Here is a 26,927-nt window from a genome sequence, read left to right as displayed (position 1 = left end):
TGCACTCTCCTGGAATAGTGTGCATTCAGCAAATCCTTATCTACTCATTGATTTATACCAAAGTACAGAGCTGAGTTGCTTCCTCTTAATTGAGAATTCAGCTACCTATTAATTAGAGTTAGCATTAGGCTTTCCCCAAGCCAGCCGGTCTCTCTGGGCTACCGAGAACATGGAAACCACTCCCAGTCTGTCTACCTTGATCCTGGAGGGGCTGGGAACTTCCCCACGTACAGGCTAAGTGCCTTGGGAAATCCCAATAAAGTTACTCAACGCAGACTCCAAACTAGTTAATTCAGAAGTCACAGATTAAAATGATCAAATAAAGAACACTTATATATATAGTGGTTGTCCCTGCTTCCTAAATATGCATTTTCTTCGCACAAGAAACCTGCAAAGGGAAGTGTGAGAGACTCTACTGCTTGTCCATCCAGAGCTCTTCCAGCTGGTGGACGGAAAGGCTGCAAACATGCAGACACACAGAAACCCTCACCTTCCCAGTCTCCCCTAAAGACAGGATGTGGGCATGATGATCCTGACCAATGGACCTGAGGGGAAGTAGGCTAGGAGATTTGAGATTCCCTCCCTGAAAGAAAGAGAAAGAGAGAGACAGAGACAGAAGGTAGCGGTTTCCTTTCCCTTTCCAATGTCCCAAGGGGAGATGCCTCCTGGATTTTGCTGCAGCCACCGTGACCAGGAGGCCAACAGAACCCCAGGACCACCACCGTCTCTCACGGAACTGCCAATCTTTGGCCTTCTTGCTATGGAAGGAAATGAATAGGTTGTTTAAGTCGTATTTACTGCGGTAGATCTTTTACTTATACCAAAAGCAATCTAAATGACAGCAGAAACCATGTGAAAGACTGGGAACCACACTTCTATAACTTCTCTTTGGAAACTGTCATAGTATAAAACAGTGAGTCTAGACCAGATGAACCAATTGTCCTCTGACCGCATACACAATGCAACAAAGGGTCACTGGGGGTGCTACAGAGAGCCGGGGGCAAGTCCTTAGTGACCAAAGTGCTCTCTCCATTATACTTCTTTACCTGTCCCACGAGAACACCTTGAACATGATCGAAGCAAAGAGGGTGGAATTACTAATATGCACAAAACCCCAAGGAGTTCCTGGGCGTTCTTCCAACCAGATTCTCACCCGCGACACCTTCCTACAGAATCCCTGGCAGCCATGATTCTCAGGCAGATGGACCAAACCCCACAGTGTGCGTGCACTCTCCTACTTTTCTCACATACCATGGTGGTCACACCAGGAGAATAAGGTTTCTGTTCTGGTTACCTGCTTGACATCACTATTTTCTCTTTGTTTTTCTCCTTCTCTTCCTTTCTTCTTTCAGAAGGAAAAATATTTTTTAAAAACTGTGCTGACTATATAAATTTCATATAATCCAGCAATGACAAAAAAGAACCAGAATCCCTGTACCCAGAGGAAAGCTATTAAATGATGCCCTATGTGCTTCCTTCTTCGATAATTATATAACTACACAGACGATTTTAAATTCGGAGGGGGGTAATAGCTTTGTATTTTTTTTAACTTAATATTACATCACAAGTATTTTCTCTTTTCATTGATTCAAGTAATATTCACCCTTGTTACTAAGCCAATAAAAATCACATCAAAAGAGCTTTATAAAGTTTCAAATATCCCATTGTGAAAATGTACCATAACCTACCTTTTCATCACTATTAGGATTTAAGTTGTGTCTAATTTTTGCTACTATAAACAATAACATCATGAAACCCTTTGGCTCCATGTCTATTTTCTCAAGACAGAGAATTTCTGCATCCTATAGCTTACATATATTTTTGAAGAATCTTGAGGGGTGCCTGGGTGGCTCAGTCGGTTGAGCGCCCGACTTTGGCTCAGGTCATGATCTCACGGTTCATGGGTTCAAGCCCCGTGTCGGGCTCTGTGCTGACAGCCAGCTCAGAGCCTGGAGCCTGCTTCCGATTCTGTGCCTCCCTCTCTCTCTGACCCTCCCCTGCTCACACTGTCTGTCTGTGTGTGTGTCTCTCTCTCAGAAATAAATAAAAAAACATTTAAAAAATGTTTAAGTTTATTTAAAAAAAAAAGAATCTTGATTAAGTATGCTAACAGTAGAGACAGGGAGAGACTGCCACACCATTAACAAGAAAACTATTCTGATGTTCCTTTATAACAGATACTTTCACAAGAGTCAGTCCAACTTGATACTTGCCAATATTGCGTAATACATTTATTTAAAGCCTTTGCCATTTAGATATAAAAATCTTATTTTTCGGGGCGCCTGGGTGGCTTAGTCGGTTAAGCGTCCGACTTTCGCTTAGGTCATGATCTCGCGGTTCGTGGGTTCGAGCCCCGCGTCGGGCTCTGTGCTGACTGCCAGCTCAGAGCCTGGAGCCTGTTTCAGTCTATGACTCCCTCTCTCTCTGACCCTCCCCTGCTCACGCTGTCTCTCTCTCTCTCCTAGAAATTAAAAAAAAAAAAAATCTTATTTTTCGATTTCATTGAATACCTAAGCAATGCTGTTATAACACTACATACACCTTTTTACCATTTACTTTTCTTATTTTGTGAATTCCTTTATTCTTATCCTTTACCCATTTTTTCCATTGGTCTATTTTTCCTATTATTTGTGAGCTCTATGTGTTATACTCTATGTGGGTTTCAAGTACCATTTTCCCAATTCATCACTTGCCATTTAATTTTGTTTCAGTTGCTAACAAGCATTCGAAATTTTTTTTTCATTTCAATTAAATCTACTAGAGTTTTCCTTCGACTATATTTTTCCCCATTTCTCTTTGGCATATACAAATTTTTCTCACCCTTGAATGAAATTTTTCATATTTTTTCTTCTAGTTTTAATGCTTCTCCTTTTAAAAGTAAAAGTCTTCAAACTACCCAAAAGTTATGTTTTTTTTGTATCAGGCATTATCCTATTTGATCTTTTCCCAAATGCTCAATCTTCACAATAATGCCTTTTGCTACAGAATCTATTCTTTGTCTACAAGTTGGAAATTCTTCCTTGAGCAAAGGTTGATAATTAGCTAGAACAAAAGATACCACTCTTTCCTTTCATATTCACAGCTGATAGAAGTAGTAACAGCTCCTGGGACTTCTCCCTGCTGAGTGGAGGAAAGCCTCAGCATTCTTATTAAGATTCCTTCATTCAAACATTTACTTAGAGTCGATTATGCGCAAATGCTATGCTAACAGTAGAGACAAGGGAGGTTAAGAACAGAGAGGGTCCATCCAAGTGGACTGAACATTGTAGTAGATGAATCATCCTTATAACCAATACTTGGGTGTTGAGGGTATTTAAGAAATAATCATACAAGAGAGGTGTTTAACAAATAATTGTACAATGACAAGTGCTATGAGAAAGAAAGAGTGGTATGACAACTCTGAGAAGCCAAACATTAATAGAATCTTGGGCCAAGAAGAGTTTCCTTGAGTCTTAGACTGGGCTCTAAACAGTCAGTGGGAGGGAAGTGAGGAGGGAAGACCTCTATTTCAGGAAACATGGTGAACTAGATAACCTCAAAGCCTTCTCAGTGAAATACATGTAGTAGACATGCATATGGAATATGTATATACAATATCGCATATTACAATGTATGCATATGATATCCATCCCCTGTGTGTGTGTTATATACACCTAATATACATAGTATATACTAAAATATATATTCTACATATACAACCAAAATATACCTAGGTATGGCATAGCATTTTACAGAGTGTTATGTTCAAGGAATCAAACCCTAGACACTACCAGGCTAAAGGGCTCTGATCCTATTTCCACCTCCGTCTAGCCAATAGGTCTTGGCCACATTGTCTCTAGTTTCAGGTCTTCATCTGTAAAATGGGATCACAACAGCACTAATCTTAAAGAGTGGTGGTGATCACTGAAAAAGCTAACTCACATTAAATACCTAGTACCGTATCTGGTACAGAAGTACCAGATAAGTGCTGGCTACGATTATTATTTTCTTACCCTTTTCTATGTACATTGTTGCACCCCATCATATTGTTTAGCTTACTAATATTTTCTCCACACATTACTACATCTGCCAGAGGACTGCCATTTCCTACACACGGAACCAGCTTTCCAACATTTAATTCTAGTTTTCTGTTTTTCATCTTCCATACTTCACAGACTTCTGCAATTAACTTTATTTTCCTTCTGCTTTCCTTAGGTCCACACCATTGTTCTTGTTCAAATTATCGAGTGGAATGTGAGGTTCATTTATCATCATCTTTGTGTTTGAATAATGAAGGCACTGAAGGCTATTAAAACATCTCCAATGACAGCTTTGAGCACATTCCATAAGCTTTACTGTGAAATATTCCTCTTTTGTGGTTTTCAAAATAGGCTATAATTTTTATTTTTATTTCCTTTTGGATTAAATAAGCATTTAGAAAAATTCTTTACCTTCCCCCAATTTCCAGGTATTTGGAGCCCCCCATCTAAAAGTTTGTGATACATAGTACTAATTCATTGCATCCAAGGGTGGGGCCTATATAATCTTTATGGTTTGGAATGTAATGAGGTTTTCTTGTGCTCTCAATTTATGTAATTTTTTCATAAACACACAAAAATCCATTTTATTCCATTTTATGGATATGAGCTTTGATATCTACTCATAATGATTATACTCTGATAAACTGCCTCTGTCATTAACAATATGATTTGCCTTGTTAGTGCCTAAAACTCTAACAATATATCCTATATTTCCATCAGTTTTTGCTTTATTTGAAAGCCTTCTACTTGGAAAACACCTTGGCTATTATCTCGTCTTATGGATATCACAATTGTCCATTCAAGATTACTAATTTCAATTAAATATACTTTATATTTGAGATGGTCTGAAATTAACATATCTGTACCTTATTTTCCTTCGTATGTCCAAGACATCCTAATATCAATTTTATTTTTAAATTTTACAATTTATTTTAGGTATGTTTCTTGAAACTGTAAGCATATGGCTAAGATACGGTTACCTAATCAAGCATTTGAGTTTTTCTCCAATAACAGAAGTTTCATGCTTGTATATCTGTTAAAATAAATAACGTTGGTTTTGCTTCTGGAATAGTATTTTTGTGCATGTTTTTTCAGTGGAGAAAAAATTTACATATGTTATAATCACCTCTTTTAAATGAACACTTCAACAAACGTATACAGTCTGCAACCAACCACCACACAACCATTCACACAATTCTATCACCCTCCCCCTGCATCCCCACAGTCCCCCTTTCAGGGGGTCCCCACCACCCTACTCTTTGGCTCCTAGTAACTTGTGTCTGCTTTCATGGACTCTGTATAAATGCAGTCGTATAACGTAGTCTTTTGCTTCTGGCTCTCTGCACTCAGTATACTACTTCTGAGATTTCCTCCTACTGCCGTAAATACCATATTCAATGCTGAGTAAAGTTCCATTAAATGGATATATCACAACTGTTTTCTCTGGCCAATGGACATCTGTGTTCTATGAATAAAGCTGCCATGAATATTCACAGACAAATTTTGGTGTGCGCATGTTTCCATTTCTCTTGCATCAATACCCAGGAGCGGTACTGGTGGGCTGTAATGTATGCGTCACTTCTTACAAAACTGACAAACAGTTTTACAAAGTGGATGTTCCACATCGGATGTCAACTAAGTACAACTGACACTATGTACGGTCAGTCTTTTTCATTTTAGCCATTGTAGGGGGTGTGATGTAGTATCCTGGGATGACCTTAACTTGCATTTCCCCGGTGACTGAGGATGCTGAGCACTTTTTAGGGATTTACTGGCTATCCCTGTCTTCTCAGTGATGTCCCTTAAAATATGCTGCCCATTGTTAAATTGGGTCATCTGTCTTGTTACTGTTGTACGAGTTTCTACCTCTGCCAGATACACATCTTTCCTCAGACGCATGCTTTGCAAATTTTCTCTCCGAGTCTGTGGCTTGTCGTCTTCTTATTAATGTCTCGGAACAAAAAACAACTACCAGTTTAGATGAAGTGCAATTTATTAATATTTTTTTCCTCTTCTAGTTTGTGCTTTTTTTCATATCCCATTTAAGAAACCTTTGCCTAATCTAAGGTCTAAGATTTTCTCCTGTTTTCTTCTACCAGTTTGATTGTTTTTAGTTCTTACATTCAGCTGTAAGATTCATGTCAAGTTAATTTTTGCATATGATATGAAGAGGGTCAAGGTTAATTTTTTTTCCAAGATATGGATATATAATGCTCCCTACCTACCTTATACAGACTTTGCTTCACTTGCAATATTCACCTCCAACAACTCAGTCTTAATTCTATTTATGACTTTACCAGTGGTCACCTTTGATTTTTGCAGAAACATCTTACCTTTTCTTCCCTCAATGATCAGAGAGAAGGGTTACAAAATTCCACCTGAGTTACACAAAACACAAGACACTTAGCAGCTTTTAAATCCAACACTGCCCAACCCGTTTTAAAATGACTGATTGGACTCCAGTATTCAGTGCAGCATCACTTACAATAGCCAACGGATGGATGCAACTAAGTGTCCACTGATGGATGAGTAGACAAAGAATATTATTTGGCCATAAAAAATACCATCCGTGGCAACACGGATGGCCCGAGGGTATTATGATAAGTGAAATAAGTAAGACAGAGAAAAACAATTAGATATAATCTCACTTACATGAGAATCTTGAAACAAGAAAAGAAGGGAAAAATAGTTGGGGAGAGGGAGGGAGGCAAACCATGAGAGACTCTTAAATACTGAGAACAAACTGAGGGCTGACGGGGGTGGGGGGAGGAGATGGGGGGTGATGGGGATGGGAGAGGGCACTTGTTGGGATGTGCAGTGGGTGTTATATATAAACCAACTTGACAATAAACTATTTAAGGAATAAAAAAAGAAACAAGAAACCCAAAACAAACAAACAAACAAACACAACCCAAGCTCACAGATCCAGAGAAGGGATAGATGGTTGGCAGAGGTGGGAGGTGCAGGGTGGGCAAAATCAGGTCCAAGAGGGAACCACCACCAAACTAATTGGTTATTTGCGTGTGTGTTTTAAAGAACAACTTCAGGCATTTGCAGTCATCTTTGCAATTGACTTAAAACAGTTATTTACAGATCATTCTGTGTGTAACTTCTGCCTGCCCCTTTAGAACAAGACCTCTTCATTCCTGAATATTCATTTTGAGGACTGTTTTGGTTGGCTGGCAAATTACTGGTGACACTTTCTCGAGAAGGATACACTGGTGCATATTTTGTGAGCTCTTGCATAGAATATCATTTTTCCATTGTCATTATACATGAGCAAATGTGGCTGGTATTTTGAGGTCTCTTTCTTGCTCAAACAGTGTGGCAGATATTTTGTTAAGAACATTTATTACTACAGCAGAAAGACTTAGGGAGAATTTTTATTCTTCAGAGATGTCTCCATTCCTTGCCCTTGTGTTAGGGTGGAGCTTCCGAAATCAGGCTCCACTGCTCCCCCACAGCCACCAACTGTATGTGGTCCTGTGCCCTTGAAATGCAGCCTGCCCTGGTTGGCATGTGTGAAATACACATTGACTATTGAAGATCATATGGGAGAAAGTATATGAAATATCTCATTAGTAATTTTTAAAATACTGATCATGTTGAAATGATAATATTTTGGATATATAGGATGAAGTAAAATGTTACAGTTAAAATTCCTTTCACTTGTTTTCATTTTGCCCTTGGAAATGTGACCAGCAGAAAACTTGAAATTATACCTATGATTTGTCATTATATTTCTATCAGCCAGCACTGCTCAGGAGCCAGACCACTTCGAGTCATATTCTGGTTCACAATGCTGAGTAATTCCAACAAGTCATTTTCAGAAGATTCCATTTCCTCACCTGGAAATGGGTGAAAATAATTACACTAACCTCAAGGCTAACTGTGGGATAAAATAATATTATGCATGTAAAGCTATTATGTTGGCACATAATTAATTCTTACTAATGAGAGTTATTGCTATTCTTAAAGGAAGGATTTTTTTGTAATCCTTGACTCATAATATGTTTCTAGGGTGTCCCCTGATGTGGACAACTTGTTGCTGATTTTACCTGGATTGCAGGGGCCCCTTTGGATATGCATGCATAGAATTCTTCTCCCTTCTTGAGAACTTGAATTTCATCATCCTACAGATGGACCACCCATCATAATCCTTGCCTTGAAGTGCCAGGAGCTCCTGATTTACATTAACTTTTTATCACGCTGTCCCAGAGTAACTTATCAAAAAGTACACCTCATCTAAAACACTGACGCGCTAACAATTCACTCCACAAATCCAGCCTTTTATCCTTTCAAAACATTTGAAAAAAGACTACTGTTTCACTGGGAAAATGTCTTAGTCTCCTAATTTCCCAGTTCACTCTGCCCATCCCTGTCACTCACCAAATAGCTCTGGTTTTATTTTGTTTTGTTTTGTTTTGGGTCCAGCTTATATTCCCAAATCCATTGCTATCACCACACTGCAGAATCACTGATGTTGGTTTTTAACTCGAGCTGTGGGTAGGCACAGTTTTTCAGTACTAGGGAGGAGCCCTGTATTCAAGGCCAGAGAAGTCGATTCTGGCATCAGTTCTACCTCCGATATTCCTTTGGTAAAGTCCTTATTAACACAAGAAAATATGTGCTGTTTCCACAGCATGGGATTCTTGAGGAAACAGTGAAATAAGGTACATGAAAGCATTTCCTTCTTTATCAAGGGGAATGAATTACGAAGGAGAAGATGACAGCAATGAAAATGGGAAGGGATCACCACTCATGATGGGGGAAAGGCGGGTAAAGGAACACTTAATTGCTTTAAATGTGTTAAATATCTGAGCCCAGGCCAATTATTGCTCTTGATGGGGCAAGTCACCTACGTAGATTTGACACAACTGTTGTATGCTGAAGGACCACAGAGAATGGTAGAGGAGGCAGAGATAAAGTGAGCGCATTCAAGGAAGGCAACAACTTGGAAACCATGTATTACACAACAATGTCACAAGGTACACTGAAGTGGCGGCGAGATTCCAAACACTGCCGTTTGGGACACAGTGGAAAGAATGGAGAAGAGGAGAGGACTCAGCAGATCTGCCTGTATCCAAACAGCTGACTGACTCCTCTGCAGCCCAAAGCACGGAATCCATGCGTTTCCTGGAGCTGCTTTTGACCAGGTTTTGTCCAAAGAGCTGGGCACAGAGATAAAAGTTATAGGCCTTGCCCTCCTGGCTCTCACAGTCTGGTGGGGGAGGCGTATGAATGGACAGACAATGATACACACACTTGCCTTGGGTCTTTATTAATGCTCAGGACCAATGGGGGAATCAAAAAGATAAAAGATTTCAGTACAGCACAAGGCGAATATTTCTAATAGAGTTTCTAAGTATGGAACAAGGTCCTTTGGGAGGTAATGGTCTCTTATCTCTGGAAGTACTCAAAAGCAGAAGATTAATGACCATTTATATGGAATATTACAGAAGAAAGTGGAAGGTTATGCTAGATGAATGCCAAGTTCCTTCCTAATTAAGATTCTATGATTCTCGAAAGGGGACAGGGCCCATTCATTAGGACACTCCATTATATAAAGAAATATTTGCCTGTGTATAAAGTGAATCGTACAACTCACACAGAAAGATCCTTTTCTAGTGCAAATTATAGTTTCTTTTGGTTGCTTACAATTTTCCATGTGTAATATGTAAAAGCCAAAGGCCAGCATTCTAAGTACATTTTCAGATGCATGAAATCATTCATGTCCGTTCTATGATCTCACCCTTGCTACCCAAAAGAGAAGAGCCTATCACAAAGGTCAGAGGTCCATTGCTGGCCTTACAGAACCAGCCCTCATATTCACAAACCATGTGGATAATCCATGGCCCAAGCAAGACAATGAAGAGAATGGGAAACTAGTAACTTTTCCGAATGTGGATGTAAGATTTAACCTCTGTCAGCCCTCCTATATAACATGAGACTCAAAAAGAGAGAAGGAACAGAAGTGAAGATTTAAGAGGTTAATCACTGCCATTTTCAAATATATGAAAGGGGAAGGGAAAAACAGAATTTCTGAGCGCCTACTATGTGCTGAGCACTCTGCTTTCCATTATGAGACCTCATTTGCTGCATTTAATCTTCACCAATAAGGGGGAGCTAGAGGTAACAATTTTAAAAGACACGTAAGCAATGAGTGTTGCTCTTGGTATTACCATAGTATGAGAAGCCACCCAAGACAATTCCAAAGGTCACATACTTCACTCCATTCCTGACTCTGCTGCAGGGCATCTTAGAGCAGATCATATCCTCCGTGAGGCATGTCCAAGTATGTCTTTCCTTCCTCTGCAGGCAAAGTCTAACTGGAACCTGCTTCAGCCCCATGGGGGTGTTTGATGACTGCACATGAAGTTCAACCATTGCCAAGTACAGTCCCTTTGAACTACATCCCAGGTCCCACAGTCCAAACACCCAGACTCAATTTGGGGAAGAGGACTGTGTTAGAAAAAAATCACATGTGAGATCCTGGACAATTCTTAACACCCCTCCCTCCCCAACCCTGGGCCTCATCTAACCAAAAATAGCTATTTTTATTGGGCTTCCTTCTAACCCTGAAACCCTATGATTTCTGGTTTGCATTAGTCCCTCCTAAGTGAAAATGTACATCATCAAGGAAGCACATCTTCCTAGGAAACAGGTAGGGTTGGGTAGACAGCAGTTTATCTGCCCCCTAGCGGGAACAATGGAAGTTTGTCTCCCACAGGACAGCAGAGCACAGTCATCTAAAGAGAGCCTCTGCAATACTCCACAAAGACCAGTACAAAGGTAACTGAGTATAAGTAAGAAGCCAATTTTTAGAGTCAGCCATCAATATTTTCTGTAACCATCGTCCTGAATCCTACTTCATAATCTTTCTGCTGTTGGTAAAGAACAGGCATCAGGCCTAAGGGAAAAGGAGGTAAATTAGGACCCTTGGCTGAGCAGGTGAATCACGAAACAGGCCCTGCCCCAGAAGCTTCAAACTGCGAGCTCAGGATCATCTTCACCCCAGTTGATGGCATGGGCGTGACTTTCTGGGCCAAGTGGGGCAAGATCAAAGCTGGTACACAGGCAGGGTCTTGTCTGAAAACTGACCAGACATGTATTGCTGATTTAAGGCAAACCGTCTAGAGTAGTGACTACTTTGTTTAGAAAACAATCCATGGGTGGAAGTGGTGGGACTGCCCTGTACCTCAGCAGCATTGCTGGTGGAGTGTCTTTTTATCCTCAGCTCCGTCCCCAGTAGGCCTTTATTAAAATTTTTTTAATGTTTAATTAAACATTAAACATACTTTTGAAAGAGGGACAGAGAGTGAGTGGGGAAGGGCAGAGAGGGGGGACACAGAATCTGAAGCAGGCTCCAGGCTCTGAGCTGTCAGCACAGAGTGCGATGCGGGGCTCAAACCCACGAATGGTGAGATCATGACATGAGCCCCACAGACGCGCAACTGACTGAGCCACCGGGTAGGCCTTTAATGGAGGGGTCATGCTTAACATCTGTTCTTCAGGAACCACCAGAAAAAAACAAAAACAAAAATAAAACCACTGACAGCTTAGAGGACCCCTGTCTAGACACAATTATAGGGTCTCAACTTAAAAGTCAGCCACTGAGAAGGAAATTCAACATCGGAGAGCATGGGTTGTGGAGTCGGGTAGTTCTGGGTCTGAATCATGGCTCTGCCATGTATGAGGCACATATGTGACTTGGGGTTAAACTCCCTAAGCCTCAGGTTCCCAATCTGCACAGTGGGGGTAATAATAGCCCCTGCTCCACAGAGTTCCGAGCATTCTATGAAAGAACCACACAAAACACAAGGAACAAAGTGTCCCATCAATAACACCGGTCACACTGCAGCCTATGGGGTCCAGAAGCAATGAAAACAGGAATTCTGCATTCAAGTGCAACTCAATGCAATTTCATTCCACAGTGGCCGCAGCCCATGCCTCTCTCCTCTTCGGATCCGCTCCACATCCGTGTCTACTGAATTCTACAATCCCGTATCTCATCTTGTTTCATTTGGAAAGGGAAAAGTTAAAACAGCAGCCTTGGCATTTATTAGATGCCTAGTCTTAGGCAAATACTCCTCAACTCCGTGCTTCAATTTATAAATTATCTGTGAGATGGAGGTAATAGAACTTCTCAGTCCACTCCGCAGGGGTGTCGTGAGGAGTGAGCGACAGCATGCCATTTACAAAGCTCTACACAGAAAGAAGCCCCTCACCCCCGCCCACCTCCAGCTCCTCTTTCCTCCATTGCAAGGAGCTGCATGTTGTGAGTGGAGACAAGGGCACAAAGACACACTCAGTCCTGGTCGCCTGTTGACATGGGGACTTGGAGGCTGGAAATGAATGGGCCCTGTAAACATCAGGAAGACCAATGAGCATTTCACAGGCCACAAAGACAAGCAAGCTGAGCGATCACTATTTGCAAATCTACACTAATTGGTCATTACTGACAGAAGCATACCAGTCCACTGCGAATTTCCCACAGTTCATTTTTAATCATGCTCCAATCCCTCATAAATTTCCTCTTCCCTCTTAGTCCATTCTCCAGCACTAACAGATATAATAAGGGGCCCGCAGGAGTATTTCCGAGAAATGCTATTTCCAACAGCTGCACACAGTGATTTCTCGGCACCAGATCGGGGGAGGCCGTCATGTGTGTCTGCTGAGGGTACCATCTGACATGCTTCCTGAACGCCACTGCAGAACACAGCACGCGTCCCTGCCCTCCCTGTTCTTCTTCCTTTGCTAACATCAGCCAATGGATGGTGTTTTAATGCATTCATGGAAAGACACTCACCTGTCCCCAGGGCCGCTCTGGGGACTTTACACGGGGTAGTACAGATGGAGCTGCCTTATTTATGCCACTGCAGGGTCACTGCTAGACAAATATCTGGCTGCCCGCCCATGCCCCGAGGCACAACGGGCCTCACGAATGTGGTGAGCCCTGACAGTGACAAAGAAACCCCTTCCTAATGGTTTTATTACTCTTGGGAACCAGCTCTGAGTTTATTGTATATCATCATTTTGCAAATATTTTCATAGACCAGGCATCACACTAGGCATTCTCTTAAGATAGGAGGGTGCTGAGAAGCAGACGTGATCTCGGCCCTTTGGAGCCAACTATCTGGGGGAGAGAAGGACATTTACCAGCTTATTACACAAAGGGATGAAAGAGCGTTCTGCGATGAGATGAGTTTACTGAAGATATGTAGGTGATCCTATGAGTACCTATAACAAAGGAACCTCTCTTGAGATTATGAAGGCAGGGAAGATTTCTCAGGGTAAAAGTAGCTTAAGCAGAAGAACATGGAATTAACCAGCAATGGGGAGGAGGAGGCAGGCTGGGGAAGAGAGGTTAACACACAAAAAAATCACCTATGCAGTGGCCCCCGATGGGAGGGAATGAGCAAAGCAGACATGACAATCTAGTGTGTGAGCAATGGCGCTAACAGTAAGATGAACCTGGAGGGAGGCAGGAGCCAGAAAGCCCAAGGACGTGTCACTCAGGACTGTGGTCTTGATCTTAGGAGCACAGGGAAACCATGGAAGGTTTTATGCACAGGAAGGGATGGCATGGTGGGACATGCTGTTGGGTAATCCAACTCACGCCACTGATGGAGAAAGCATTTGGGAGAGGCGGAGTGAGCAGAGCAGAGGGGAAAAGACTAGTGTGGACAAAGACTGTTGTTGTGTTGGGGGAAGGTTACAAGGGCTCAGAGTGGGATGGGAGCAGGGGAGACGGGAGACCAGCTAGGATGTGGAACGGACAGACACACAGTGAGGGAGAGGGGCTGTCCAAGATGAACTCTTCATTCTGGGGAACAGCTAAGTAGACAGATGATGGTGGTACAGCCCAGAGACGCTCAGGCTGCGGGGAGTAGGCAGATCATGGTTTAGGGTTTGCAGAGCCAGACTATGCATAAATCATCACTACATCCATTATGGCCAAATTATGTTTACAAAATGCTTTCACACCCATTGCCCTTACAGGATTTGGACAAGAGTCTCATGGGATACAAGATGGCAGGAGACAGGTGCTTAACTGGTAGGGAGATAAAATGCAGGTGTCCAGGGCCTTGTGCGGGGTAGCTGGGAGCAAAGGTCACACTAGAGAACAGAACATGGGACACAACATCCTTTAGAACACAACAGATTAGACTTTTTAAAAAATTTTTAGGTTTTAAGCCATGGAATTGCCAATTCAAATGGATAAAAATCCAGTATGTAAAGTAATAAACAGTAGGTCCGCCTGGATTAAAGTGGCCATGGGAGAGTCAGCACCAACCTTCCCTTCCCCATCTCGTTCAAGACCTCAGGGAAGCCCTGGGATTCCCAGGAGAGTACAGCCCTTGGTGCCTTACTCCTTCAGTCTCCCGGTGGTCCATGGATTTCCTAATAGGCCGTACAATCCAGAGTATTTTAATCCTACGTTGCCTTGGCTGCAAAGGGGAGTGAGTGGGGCATTTTCAAGAGCCTGTTGCATTTCCGGCATTATCTTGTTCAGCCCCTGCCTTGGTGGCCAGCACTGACTGAGCCAGGGCTCGAAATCCAACCCAGATGGTCCTTGAATGGCGAGCGAGGATATGAACCTGGGGTTTTGTTCATCCGCTTTTGTGTTTTCTTAAAAAGTAGGGTGTACAGGCTTACAAGGGACCTGGCACAGGACAGCCCAGAAAAGGAGAATGATGTGTGCCAGGCGCTATGCCTCTCCTCCCGTTGCTTTTCCCTACTGTGTTGGCTGCTTAGACCCTGGGAGACAGAGAGGCTTGCTTTCACCTTAATTAGTGAAGCAATTTGCTAAATTTTGTTTTTCCCTTTTAAGAGTGTTAATCAATTTTAGCTCAGAATAGATTGGAATGGCACACAAATTACCACGACAATCCCCAAATGCTAAATTCTGAACATCTCGATCAACCTCAGAGCCTGAAATATGGGAAAATCAGAAACTCCGGCCGGCATCTCTGTGATCTATTTAAAATGTTATGGCTCTGAAATGAAAAGATAATGGCTTTATGAGGTTTGGAACAAGCAATTTGCTAGAATCAGCCTCATGCCTAGGTGTTTAGTCCTTCCCAAGGTGACTGGAGAGAGAACATCAACATATTTCTGCAAAGGTACATGTTCCTCTAACAACAGCAATTTGTTAAATCCACAAGCATTACAGGGTACCAACTGTGCACCAGAAATTAGAAAAGAGTAAGACATTCTCCCTGACCCCTCCCCCATTAAGAAGGTTCTAAACTAAAGGGGTAGACAGACACGTGAATAGAGAATGTCTTCCTCTTTTCGGGAGAGGTCAGGGAAGGTTCTCGGAGGAGTTGTGAAAAGGTAGGTGGAAGGGCATGCCAGATACAAGGAACACCATAAGCAAAGGCTCAAACACAGGAGAGGCAGCAAAGACCAGAGGCGGTTTCTCAGAGCGGAGTAACAGGATGGAGTTCCAGGAATGACCTGGACCGGAAGAAGAGTCAAGAGCCAGAAGCAGGACTTCCTAACGAGATCGTGAATCTCAATCCTAAGGCAACAACGTGGGACAACAGATGGGTTTTCAGCAAGGAAATGACTGGACCAAATGAGTCTTGTTTGGTGAAACCCTCGGGTCCTACACAGTCTGTGATATTTATTCAGCATAATCTTTTAAAGCACATTCATACATATTCTCTCATTTTTGCCTATTCATTATCCAATTGCGGTTGATATTATAATCACCTTTTCACTGATGAGAAACAGATGAAGCAAAGGTCTAAGTTATTTGCTTTGTATCTTAAGACCAGTAAATGACAACATACGAATTACAACCCAGGCCCATCTGCCTCGGAGTTCAGCACTGACTTCACTGGGTGGCAGAAATCTCTAGAATGGCCACCGTGGACCTCTTTCAGATGCATACCAGGCCAATGGCCTCCACCTCCACAGAAAGCCCTGGTGGCCAGAACTGCACAGACCAACATGGATTCTGTGCTGAGGAAGTGGTAGCTCTAATGATTTCTGTAGTCAATCAGATCCGGGTGGCAAACGACCTTAATTATACCCTGGACGTTTCCAGCTGAAAGCTGAGATTTCACCCACTGCCAGTCTGCTGAACCACAACCAGGAAAAGCCTCCAGCATGAGGAGGTGAGAGGGGGCACCCCTCCCCTCCTGCTTGTACCTTGAGCTCATCGGCATTGTAGAAGTCTACACGTACAGCCGGCACCATCCATGTCTGGAAGAGCGTCGCTAGGATCTGCTCTGCAATGGAGTCAGCGATGAGGTGGAAGTGCAGAGGGTTCCGTCTGTAGGGAGAGGGAAGACAGGTCAGCAGGGAGAGTTCTGGCCACAGAATCACACTCTTACCAATTTGCAACATGTGGCCAGTTGGGCACAGCAGCTGTGAAAGTCAGTCAGGCACATTACCAACCCAACGCTTGCGGGTCAGAGCTGAAAAGCAGAAAAGGCATCTCACCCAACCTCAGGATTTCAGGTAAAATCATTGGTAACACTCCATTCAAGCCAACCACCGTACCTGTGACTGGCGTGTTTGTGTTTCCAGAACTCTTAGGCATATGTAACAATTTGGCCAATTTGGTCAGATGGTATGGGCATTGGTTTCAGAAGCACATGGACAGAAAATGGTCTTTGGACTGGCTGAATGCAACTGGGAAGATTCTGAGTTCTGTTTTCTGCTTGCTCCTCTCCAAAAGAAACCCAGGCATCCAAGATGGCATCAGTGGGGGCTCGCATCACTATCAGCTTACTCTCACTTAATATTCCTACAGCTTTTCTTCGTTCCACCTCCGTCAACCAGCCATTACTGAGGCAACACCCAAATACAAACCAGCATCACATGTGGGAAAAGCTTCTGGAGTCAAGTGGAAATGGGCTCAAGTCTCAGTTGTGGTATATGTTAGTGGGGATTTTGAGCATGCCACTTCTATTTCTGCACTGCTGCTTCTTCATTCTGTAAAACGTTGAGAAAAAGCTCCTTATCGGGCTACTGTGTTGATAAGTATAATCCATGATGCATATCAATAATAAACACAGATAGGACAATAAATAGCAGATATGTCCTCTTGAGAAAGCACCAGGCACAAAGCCATAGTTCAGTCCAGGAGGACTACTCTCATAAATACTACTGAGCTAGTAAAAACAGCAGCATAGATTGTAACACCACACAGTGAGCAGCTGTGAAAAATCGAAAGAGGAGAATGACCTGGTCCCCCTGACTTCAAGGAGCTCACAGTCTTTAGAGGGACAGGGGATCCACGATTAAATACAAACAAGACGTAGACCATAATGTTGGTAACAACCACAACAGAACACAATGTTCTATGGGAGTAAAGAAAAAGGCTAATTCTAACTGGCTCAGGGGGACGAGGAAGAGTTGGGGGAGCGGTACCTCAAAAGATAAAGGAGTTTGACAGGAAGCAAAGGGACAGGAGGACACAATCCGAGGAGAGTAACAGGAGACTACGGCCAGAGCCCAGGGCGTGCCCGGAGTATGTGGGGACAAGTGGTTAGCTGGGACTTGAGGGTCAGAGCAGAGGAGGACAGAGTGCAGGAAGCAGTGCCGTGAATGCGCAATTAAAGACTAAGACTTCATCAGTGAGGTGCAGGGGCAACATGACTGATCTCTTAGCTCCCGGCCCTGTGGGCAGCCTCTCCCCAGCCCTGCTCTAGACCTTCTCTCAGTTTCCCATGCTGCCGTGCTCTGTCTTCACCTGGGCCTTTGCATGTTTGGTTTGCTCTGTCAGAAACCTTCTTGCATTTGTTCATTTGATAAATACTTATTGAGCACCTACTACTTACCAGGAGATGAGCAGGATGCTGGGGACAAGGTAAGACACACCATCGCTGCTCTTGCAAATCTCATGGTCTGGCCCTCTCCTCTCCTACCCTTCATACTGCCCAGTCAGCATCTATCTCTTATCCAGCCTTCAGTTGTGAGGTCTACCTCCATTTTCTCCTAGAGTCCTTCCCTGACAACCCATGACTGGGTCAAGGGCCTTTCTAACAAATAGCCATCTCAGTACCATGTACCCATCCTTAGGTTTTGATCTCCTGTTTACCTGTCTAGATCCCCACATGACTCTGAGCTTAGGGAGGTCAAGGGTTGTGCCAGTAACATTCAAACGGATCACCTTGTGATCTAGCTCTGTGCATGGAATGTAGAAAAAGTTCAATAACTGAACTGAATAGATGGATGGGTGACAGACAGTGGACAGATAAGGGGAACCAAGGTAGACACATCACTTAGAAGACAGGACTAGGTGAATGTGAAGCGAGGATCTGATTAGGACTGAGTCTGGGGAAGAGCAATAAGGGAGCTGAATCTAGAGGGATTTTAGGAAAAGAGACTTAGCTATGGGGGGAAATGGAGAAAAAGAAGCAGAAGGAAACACTGAGGTTCCTGGGTTGGTGGTGGTAACTCCAGGACAGGGGGTAAGAGAGGAAAGGCACATTGGAAGAAGATGATGGGTTTAGGATTGGAGGCACTAAGTTTAAGATGAGGGTGGTAAAGGCAGGTGGAGTAGAATGGATGAGTCTGGACCCAAAGGCACTTATTATCCAAGGCCAACCTACCATATACATAACAGGTCCTCAAGGGTGATAAACTGAATAAATAAATACAAGACACAATCAGTACTGCAGAATTTCTCCATGGAGACCCATTGCCTGAAAAATGGAAACTCCCCCCACGATCTATACTCAAGAGGAAGGGGGCATACCTGCCCTATAACATTCCCTGGAAGCCCTATGAGAAGCTTCCCCATAGGAAGCTACCAGGTGGCCCCAGGGAAGATCGGTGGCAGTGGCGGGGGCATGTTTATCAGTCAGTGACTTACCTGAAGGCTAAGTGAGAAACAGCTACTCAAGAGTCGCTGGGAAGACAGAAAGGTGCATTTAACCCTCGGTGTTGGCACAGCCACCCCTGTGTCCCACAGGAGCCACAATGGAGACTTATGTGTCCACAATGGCTAAGGGCAAGGCTGTGTGACTGTCAGCTGGCATTTGTATCCACGACAGAGGAACGGCATAATTTTAGACACGGAGTGGCAATACCAAACAGACCAATCTACACGATCACGATGTCCACACGTCTGCATCTCCATGTGCTGCTCACTCTCCAGGGAATACTCGCCCCCTACTTAGAGGTCCCATGAATTCCTGGTCATCCTTCAAACTTCCCTTTGCCAAGTCATCTCCTCCAGGACACCTCCTTTAAGCCCATCCTCATCCCTTTTCCTGCTAACCTGGCCTCTCCTACGAATAAGACTAAGAACATGACTACCATTTCTAGCGCGGCACTACGATACTTACTCAAACATGTGGCTCCTCCTCTCTACTGTGAGGCCCCCGAGGACAGAAACCATATTTTCACTTCCATCTTCAGTGCCCAGCAGAGAGCCTGGCACATAAAAGGTGCTCAACAAACACTTGTGCAACAGGAAAAGAAAGCCAACATCCCTCCTTCTAGGTCACCATTAACTTTACCGTAAGAATGGTAACAGGAGTCAATGCTTCAGAGCTGGGGGCTCTGCTCCAGAACGTCTGGGTTGGAGCCCTGGCTTCATGAACGACCAACTGAAGGCTCATAAGCAAGTTACTTCATCTTTCTAGGCATCAATTTATTCATTTTCAAATCAGGGATGGTAATGGTAAGTAAACAATACCACATTGTGCAGATTAATAAACATATTATATATAATTTTTTAATGCTTATTTATTTTTGAAAGCAAGGGGGAGAGAGAGAGAGAGAGAGCACGTGCATGCACGAGAATGAGCAGGAGACAGGGAGAGAGAGAGAGGGAGACACAGAATCCGAGGCAGGCTCCAGGCTCTGAGCTGTCAGCACAGAGCCTGACATGGAGCTCAAACTCATGAACCACGAGATCATGACGAGATCATCAGATGAAGTTGGATGCTTAAGTGACTGAGCCACCCAGGTGCCCCAACATAATGTATAGATAAGGCGTTTAGCAAAGTGCCTGGTGGGTAAGATTTTAATACATGTTACCCACTAGTACAGTCTGAACGTTTGTCTCCTGCCCCCTCAAATTCCTATGTTATACCCTAACCGCTAAGGTGATGCTATCAGGACGTGGGGGCCTTTGGGAGGCCCTACTCCCAAAGTAGGTGAGGGTAGAGAGATCAGTGCCCCTAGAAAAGAGGCTATAGAGAGCCCCCACTCTCCTGCCATTATAGAACGCACACAAGTCAGCAACCTGTAACCATAAAGCAGGAAAGCAGACTCCCCCAGAACCAGACCACGCTGGTGCCGTGACCCTGGACTTCCCAGCCTCCAGGACTGAGGGGAATAAATGCCTATTTTCTGTGAGCTCCCCCAGTCTGTGGTATTTTGTTATATAACACCCTGATTGGACTGCGGCCACACCATTGCCAGTGTTAACTTAGGGGACTTATTTTCTCTACTGCTTTACGTCACTTTTCAACAAGTAATTTCAATTCGTTCCTCCATCCATAAGCCCCAAAATGAGTTGAATGAATAAACATGCAACAAAGAGCTGTCACGCAGTAAGTACACGTGAGGCATAACGGGGCTTTAGGTGACGCAGGAGCTGACCTCTCCTCTCTTTGGGCAGCTATCAGGCTAGCAGAAACAGAGAAAGAGAGAATGCAACTAGCTACATAAACATTGTAGCGCGGGTGTGCGGGGCACTGGGCTATCTCACACAACTGCAGATGTCGGGAACTGCACACTTCCTGGGGAGACATGGGAACGGACACTAAGTGAAGGGTACCCTTAGAGTTGGATGGTGAGCAACCTGTGCAACTGTATGGGATGGATCTGCAAAGAGACACCCAAAAGCTACAGGAGTGGGAAGAGGCTACTTCTCCATGGTGGAGAATCTAGGATGTTTGCATGAACCGCGTGGCAGTTAATCCAGATGTTCAGATGAGAACACATGGGGGATGGAGGTGTTCTGCAGGTATGACAGAATCATTAAAGGAACAGAGGCAGGGAAAGACACCGCAGGTTTATGAAGGGACAACAGTCTTATCTGGGTTGACCACACGACGGCGTTTGCTGGACACCTCCTGCATGCCAGGAATAGGGAAGATAAAAAGAAAAAGTGAAAGTTCTAATGGGAGGTTGGGCCAGAGGGTGTGATCTCTTAAGATCCATGGCTTTCATTATCGAAGAGAAAGAGACCCAGACAAGACCTGGGTGTTGAGCAGTAAGGAGATCAAAGCTGTCATTCGGGACGTTAACCTGGTGACAGAGTGGAGGCTGGACCAGCGTGGAAAGAGGAACGGGCTCACAGAGGAGGCCGCTGCGAGCAGCTGTATGAGGTTTTCCCCTTACAAGTTCTCGCTCTGGTCTATTTCAAGTATCTCCCCAGAAAGGAGTCTAAACCAGAGAGTCATTTAGCTCATCTTTAGGGCAAAACTAGCTGTTTGCTTGCCCAAGGGGGTCGTGTGCCTCATTAGCAGACTATGAAAATGTTTAATCGGAGAACACACCAGGGTCCCCAGTCCAGGGGATCATGGGGATCACGGAGGACCTGGCAGTTTGCTGACGAAGTCTGCAATCCAACGCAGCTCACCAGCAGCTTGGTGTCACTCCCTGGAGCAGAACGCGGGGCTCTGTTGAGCTCCGCCTTCGGCGCCGCCATGACAGTGTGGGTCCTGTCAACGGCACCTCCCGATAGCCACGGGACAAGCACATGAAAACACTGCCTGGACCACTTTGCTTCAAGTTTCTGTGTAAACCAGGATGTTTCCCTTAAGCTTTCATCTATAAATCCAACCACCAACTAGACGGTCCCACCTCACATCCACAGAGCCCTCAGAATCAAGATGGCCTAATTACAACCCTCCTAATTCCAGTTACTAAGAATTTGTGGACTGTTTAGTACCTGTCTCCCCTCAAGAATGTAAGCTCCATGAAGACAGACATTTGGCTGTGTTTCATGGTGTAGCCTAACTCCCAGAATGACACTGGGGATGCTAAATAGGGGCCCCTTACACATGTCTGTTTTTTGGAATTCCCTGCCATGGTTAAAGACACACATTCTACATTCACCACCACCTGGGTTCCTTCCCAGCCCATCTCCTCACACTCAGTCAACTCCATGCTCTGAGAGGCAGCTTAGCCCAGCGGTTAGAGGAGCCAGGTCGCTAGAGCCAAATTGCCTGGCTGCTTCTTATCGTGGTTTGTCACAAAGTAATGATATGACGTTGAGCAAGCCACTTAGTCTTAGAGTCTCAGCTTCTTAGGATGTTATTATCAGACTGAGTTAAAATGTATGAAGCACTCAGAACAGCGACCCATAAGGAGTAAGGACTTAACACACGTTAGCATTTATTAGCCTCTCTGCTCTTTGGTGAGAGCTCGTGAATCTATTCACCCCTTCCACCTGGTGTCTGTGCTTGTTCCGTCCAACAGGTCTTCTGTCCTGTAAGCCCTGAACTCCCTCCTCAAACTTGCACTCCAGTCATTCTCTTGCCCAGACCTGTGTGTGACCAATGCCTCTCCCTCTTCAGAAATAAAGTGTTACCTGCTCAGGGAGGCCCTCCATGGCCACTCCACCCAAAGTGCCCCCTCCCATCCCTACGGTTCCCCATCACACTGGTTCTTCCTAGCACTTCTATTTTCATTTTTTTTAGATTAAAAAAATTTTTTTTAGTATTTTATTTTTGAGAGAGAGAAAGAGAGAACGTATGAACAGGGGAGGGGCAGGGAGACAGAGGGACACAGAATCCGAAGCAAGCTCCAGGGTCTGGGCTGTCAGCAAAGAGCTTGACATGGGGCTCAAACTCACAAACCATGACATCATGACCGGAGTCGAAGTAGGACACTTAACCGACTGAGCCACCCAGGCATCCCATCTTCCTAACACCTCTTAGCACTGGAAATCTCTATATTTATCTGCAGGTCTACTTCCTGCCCACCAGTAGAATGTGAGCTGTATTTCTCTATTTCACAATGCACCTCCCTCGTTTTCTCTCTTAATGACCCCAGAGCTAAGCAAGTTCCTAGTCGTGGGTACAGTTTCAGAGATTAGTCATGTTTTCCTGTAGGCTTGTGTGCTTGCTGTCTCTCTTCCTTGACCGCCTTCATGTAGCCTCACTAACTGCTTCTAGCCTTCTGTGGTCAAGTTTCAGCACCACTGCTCGAGAAAGCAGTTCCACTGGATCAGATGCTCCTTCTTTGTGCCTTACATGGACGTCAGGGCTCAAAACACACAGGACCGCAATAATCTACCAACATTCACTTCTCTGTTCCCTGCTAGACAGAGTCTAGGCACTGGGACAGTATTTTGTGAATAATCTTATCCTCAGATTTTCAATAGTCCTTTGTAGATGTAACATCCAGTAACTGTTTATTGAAAGAATAAATAAAGGGACAATAATTACCAAAGAGATCCAAATGTCCTCAGAGTTTGACACAGTTACCTGGATATCACAAGCAGACACACTTAGAAGAAAATGATGGAGTAAATCTTTTAGTGTTGGGTTATAGAATGGTTTCTTTTCCTTTTATTAATTTTGTTTTCAGGTTTATTTATTTATTTATTTCGAGAGAGAGGGACAGAGCACAAGCAGGGGAGGGGCAGAAAGAGAGGGAGAGATTGAGAATTCCAGCAGGGCCCGATGAGGGGCTCAATCTCGCAAATCACGAGATCTTGACCTGAGCCAAAATCAAGAGCTGGATGCATAACAGACGGAGCCACCCAGGTGTCTGAGGGAATGGTTTCTTTGTCACAAAATCCAAAGCAGGAACAGCACAAGACAAAACAAACTGATTTCCGTCAAAATTTAAAACATTTGTGTTTCAAAGGACACCATCAAGAAAGTGGAAGAGATAATCTCAGAATGGGAGAAAATATTTGCAAAGCTCATAAGGGACCTGTAACCATAATATATATAAAGATCTTTTACAACTCTAACACTAAAAGGACGAGCAAGCTGATTAAAAACCAAGCAAAGGATCTGAACGGCCTTTTCTCAAAGAGGATGTACAGACGGCCAACGAGCACAGGGAAAGATGCCCCCCATCACGAGTCACCAGGAGATAGTAATCAAAGCCACGAAGTGCCACTTCACAGCCACTGCAATGGCAAAAATAATAATAAGGAAAGAAAGACAATAACACACGTTGGTGAGGATGTGGGGATACTGGAACCCTCATTTGTTAGTGTGTGGGATTGAGAAATGGTGTAGCTGCTTTGGAAACAGGTTCTGGGAGTTTCTCTAAAATTAAGCATAAAAAGTTCCCTCTGCTGAGCTCTCCGGCAGTCCTACCCCTAGGTGTACACAAAGCCCGTGCCCACACAAAAGCTTGTACACAAACCTTCGTGGTAGCATGATCTGTAACAGTCAAGAAGTGGAAACCACCCCAATGGCCACCATGTGATTAACAGACAAACAAAACATCGTCACACCACGCAATGGAATACTACTGGCAATGAAGGGCAATGAAGCACAGACACAGGCTACAACGTGGATGGAAACATGATGCTAAGGGAAGCAAGCCACTCAAAAAGACTAAATAGAAGATCCCATTTATACAGAATGTCCAGAACAAACATGTCCCCAGGAACTGAAAGATGAGTGGTCGCTGGGGATGGAAGAAGGGGGAAATAGGGCGTGACTCCGCACGGTACAAGGGCTTCTGAGGGGGTGGAAATGGTCTAATATTAGGAAGCAGTGATAGTTGGACAATTCTGCGAATACTAAAAACCAACAGACTGTACACATTTAAAGAATGACTATTACAGGATGTGAATCAAATCTCTACGCTTATTCCTTTAATTGAGACGGGAAGTGACCGGTGGGTCTGGGAGAGGGAGGTAGAGCTGGTCCACTCGGCCGCCTCCGGGCTTCCTTCCTCAGGGAGCTGTGCTGGACGGCAAACGGTCTGCCGTGTCGGTAGGACTGCAATTGTCAAGGTCGGCCTCTGACCGGACCAGGAAACCCAACTGATCAGGATGAAATAGAGCCCAAAGGTGCCCACATTTGAAAGAACATCCCATAGCCCAGAACAAACTGCAATAAAGGTGGCATTTCTTCCTCCAGGTGTGACTTCTGAGTTTTAGGTTACATTCAGTTCCTAGCTCGGGAAGGTTAGAATTCTTTGTGGTTTTTAATGTTTGTTTATTTTTGAGAGACAGAGTGCAAGCCGGGGAGGGGCAGAGAGGGGGGGAGACACAGAATCTGAAGCAGGCTCCAGGCTCTGAACTGTCAGCACAGAGCCTGACGTGGGGCTTGAACCCATGAACCGTGAGATCATGACCTGAGCTGAAGTCGGCCGCTTACCTACCTGAACCACCCCGGTGCCCTAAGAAAAAGTTTCCGTGATACAGCCCCTTCAAATTCCAAAATCAGCCAAAGGCCAAGAGCCTGCAACCTTTTCTCTTTTGTTCAGCAGGAGATTAGCAAGAGTTAGACAGATGTTAAGGACATATTTACAGTGATGAAACTTCACCAAGGGAAGGATAAGCACTTACCCAGAATTTTTTATTATTCACACACACACACACACACACACACACTATAGTTTCCTCAACAGATGATTCAATGCTATTTAATTTTATTTCTGTACAACAGCTAAAACAGTCTTTTATATCAGCCGCCAATTATATATGCATTTGGGGAGCACTGCTTTGAGCCCATGAGAAAAGGCTTCTACATGAACAGGCCAGAACACCTTAATATAGAATGAGTCCCACATAGCTTGCCGGGGCCTGAATGATACAGACATTAAGTCTGGTCTATATTCAGACCAGATCACGCTTTTACAGCAAAGAAAGAAGCAAGTGCATGTTTCATCTTCAGCAGAGCCTGTGGATCTCACTTATAATGAGCAAAGCCCCTGCTGACGCTGGTCTCCTTAACTGCTCCCCTGTTGCAGGTTGGGATGCAGTAAATATGGTAATACAAAGGGCGAAGATGATTAAACCCCAGCTTCCTCTCTGCTTTTCCTTTCTTATCTTGTCAGGAATGTGCCACAGCCCCTTGAGGCAAACCAGGGTCTGCTTTTATTAAAATATACAGGGACATCTGAGCTGAAATAATCCTTAATTATTAAGTTTACAATGGAATGGCAATTTTTAGAAAAAGAGCCCGTGACAGCACCTCCAATGCTCAGTGAATCTGTTACACTTAGAGAGTTAATAGAACTCATTGCAGAAAAACATATCGGCCAGAATGAGGGTTTCTCCGTGTGCATTCCTGGTTTGAAGTAAGAGAAATAGCACTGATAATATGGGTAGATTCAAGGACAAGTCAGCATCACATCAGAAAAGCTTTTAATGGGATAAGTAAAGAGCAACTTTTGAAAGAGAGAGAGATAGAGAGAGAGAGGGAGAAGGAAGGAAGGAAGGAAGGAAGGAAGGAAGGAAGGAAGGAAGGAAGGAAGGAAGGAAGGATCAAAATGCCTCATGGATTCCAGGCTTTGGTAGAACCAAGGTTAGAATCCCAGTAGCATCATTTACTTATCTGTGACCTTGAACACGCTATTTAACCTCAGTTTCCTCATCCATTGGTGGGGATAATGGCATCTACTGTACCGGGTTGGGATGAAGGTCAAATACAATGGCCTATGTGATGCTTGGTATCTGAACTACACAAATTACTTTTCTTTGGCTTTTCATGTACCTGTATGACCAAACAGCATAGGTATCCTTCCTGTTCAAAGATAACACATGACCATGGTACTTCCTCTTCCCTAGCTTTACCGAGGTATAGTTGACAAAAACTGTATATATTTAAGGTATACATTAAATATATTACAAATGTTTAAGGTGATATTTTTAGATGTGTGTAGAATGTGAAATAATCACCACAATCAAGCTAATTAAGTTAACCATCACCTTAGAGTTACCATTTCCTTTCCTCCATGCTTTTTTCTTAAGTTTTATGAAAACACTAATGTCCAAGCCTTTAAAAC

General features: G+C 43.9%; 1 protein-coding gene across 2 annotated transcripts in view; it reads right to left on the bottom strand.

Annotated features, from left to right (window-relative positions):
• LARGE1 (LARGE xylosyl- and glucuronyltransferase 1) overlaps window positions 1-26,927 on the bottom strand; it is a 539,462-nt gene that overhangs the window by 250,696 nt on the left and 261,839 nt on the right. For both annotated transcript variants that reach the window (XM_039230459.1, XM_039230458.1), the window contains one exon: window positions 16,182-16,305. In XM_039230459.1, coding sequence (XP_039086390.1) covers window positions 16,182-16,305 — 124 coding nt within the window. The remainder of the gene's footprint in view (window positions 1-16,181; window positions 16,306-26,927) is intronic.

Source organism: Hyaena hyaena, unplaced genomic scaffold, assembly GCF_003009895.1.
Source record: "Hyaena hyaena isolate Hyena2069 unplaced genomic scaffold, ASM300989v1 scaffold_46, whole genome shotgun sequence".
Taxonomy (NCBI): Eukaryota; Metazoa; Chordata; class Mammalia; order Carnivora; family Hyaenidae; genus Hyaena; species Hyaena hyaena.
Note: the sequence above shows the minus strand (reverse complement) of the source record. Positions and strands in the feature narration are given on the sequence as shown.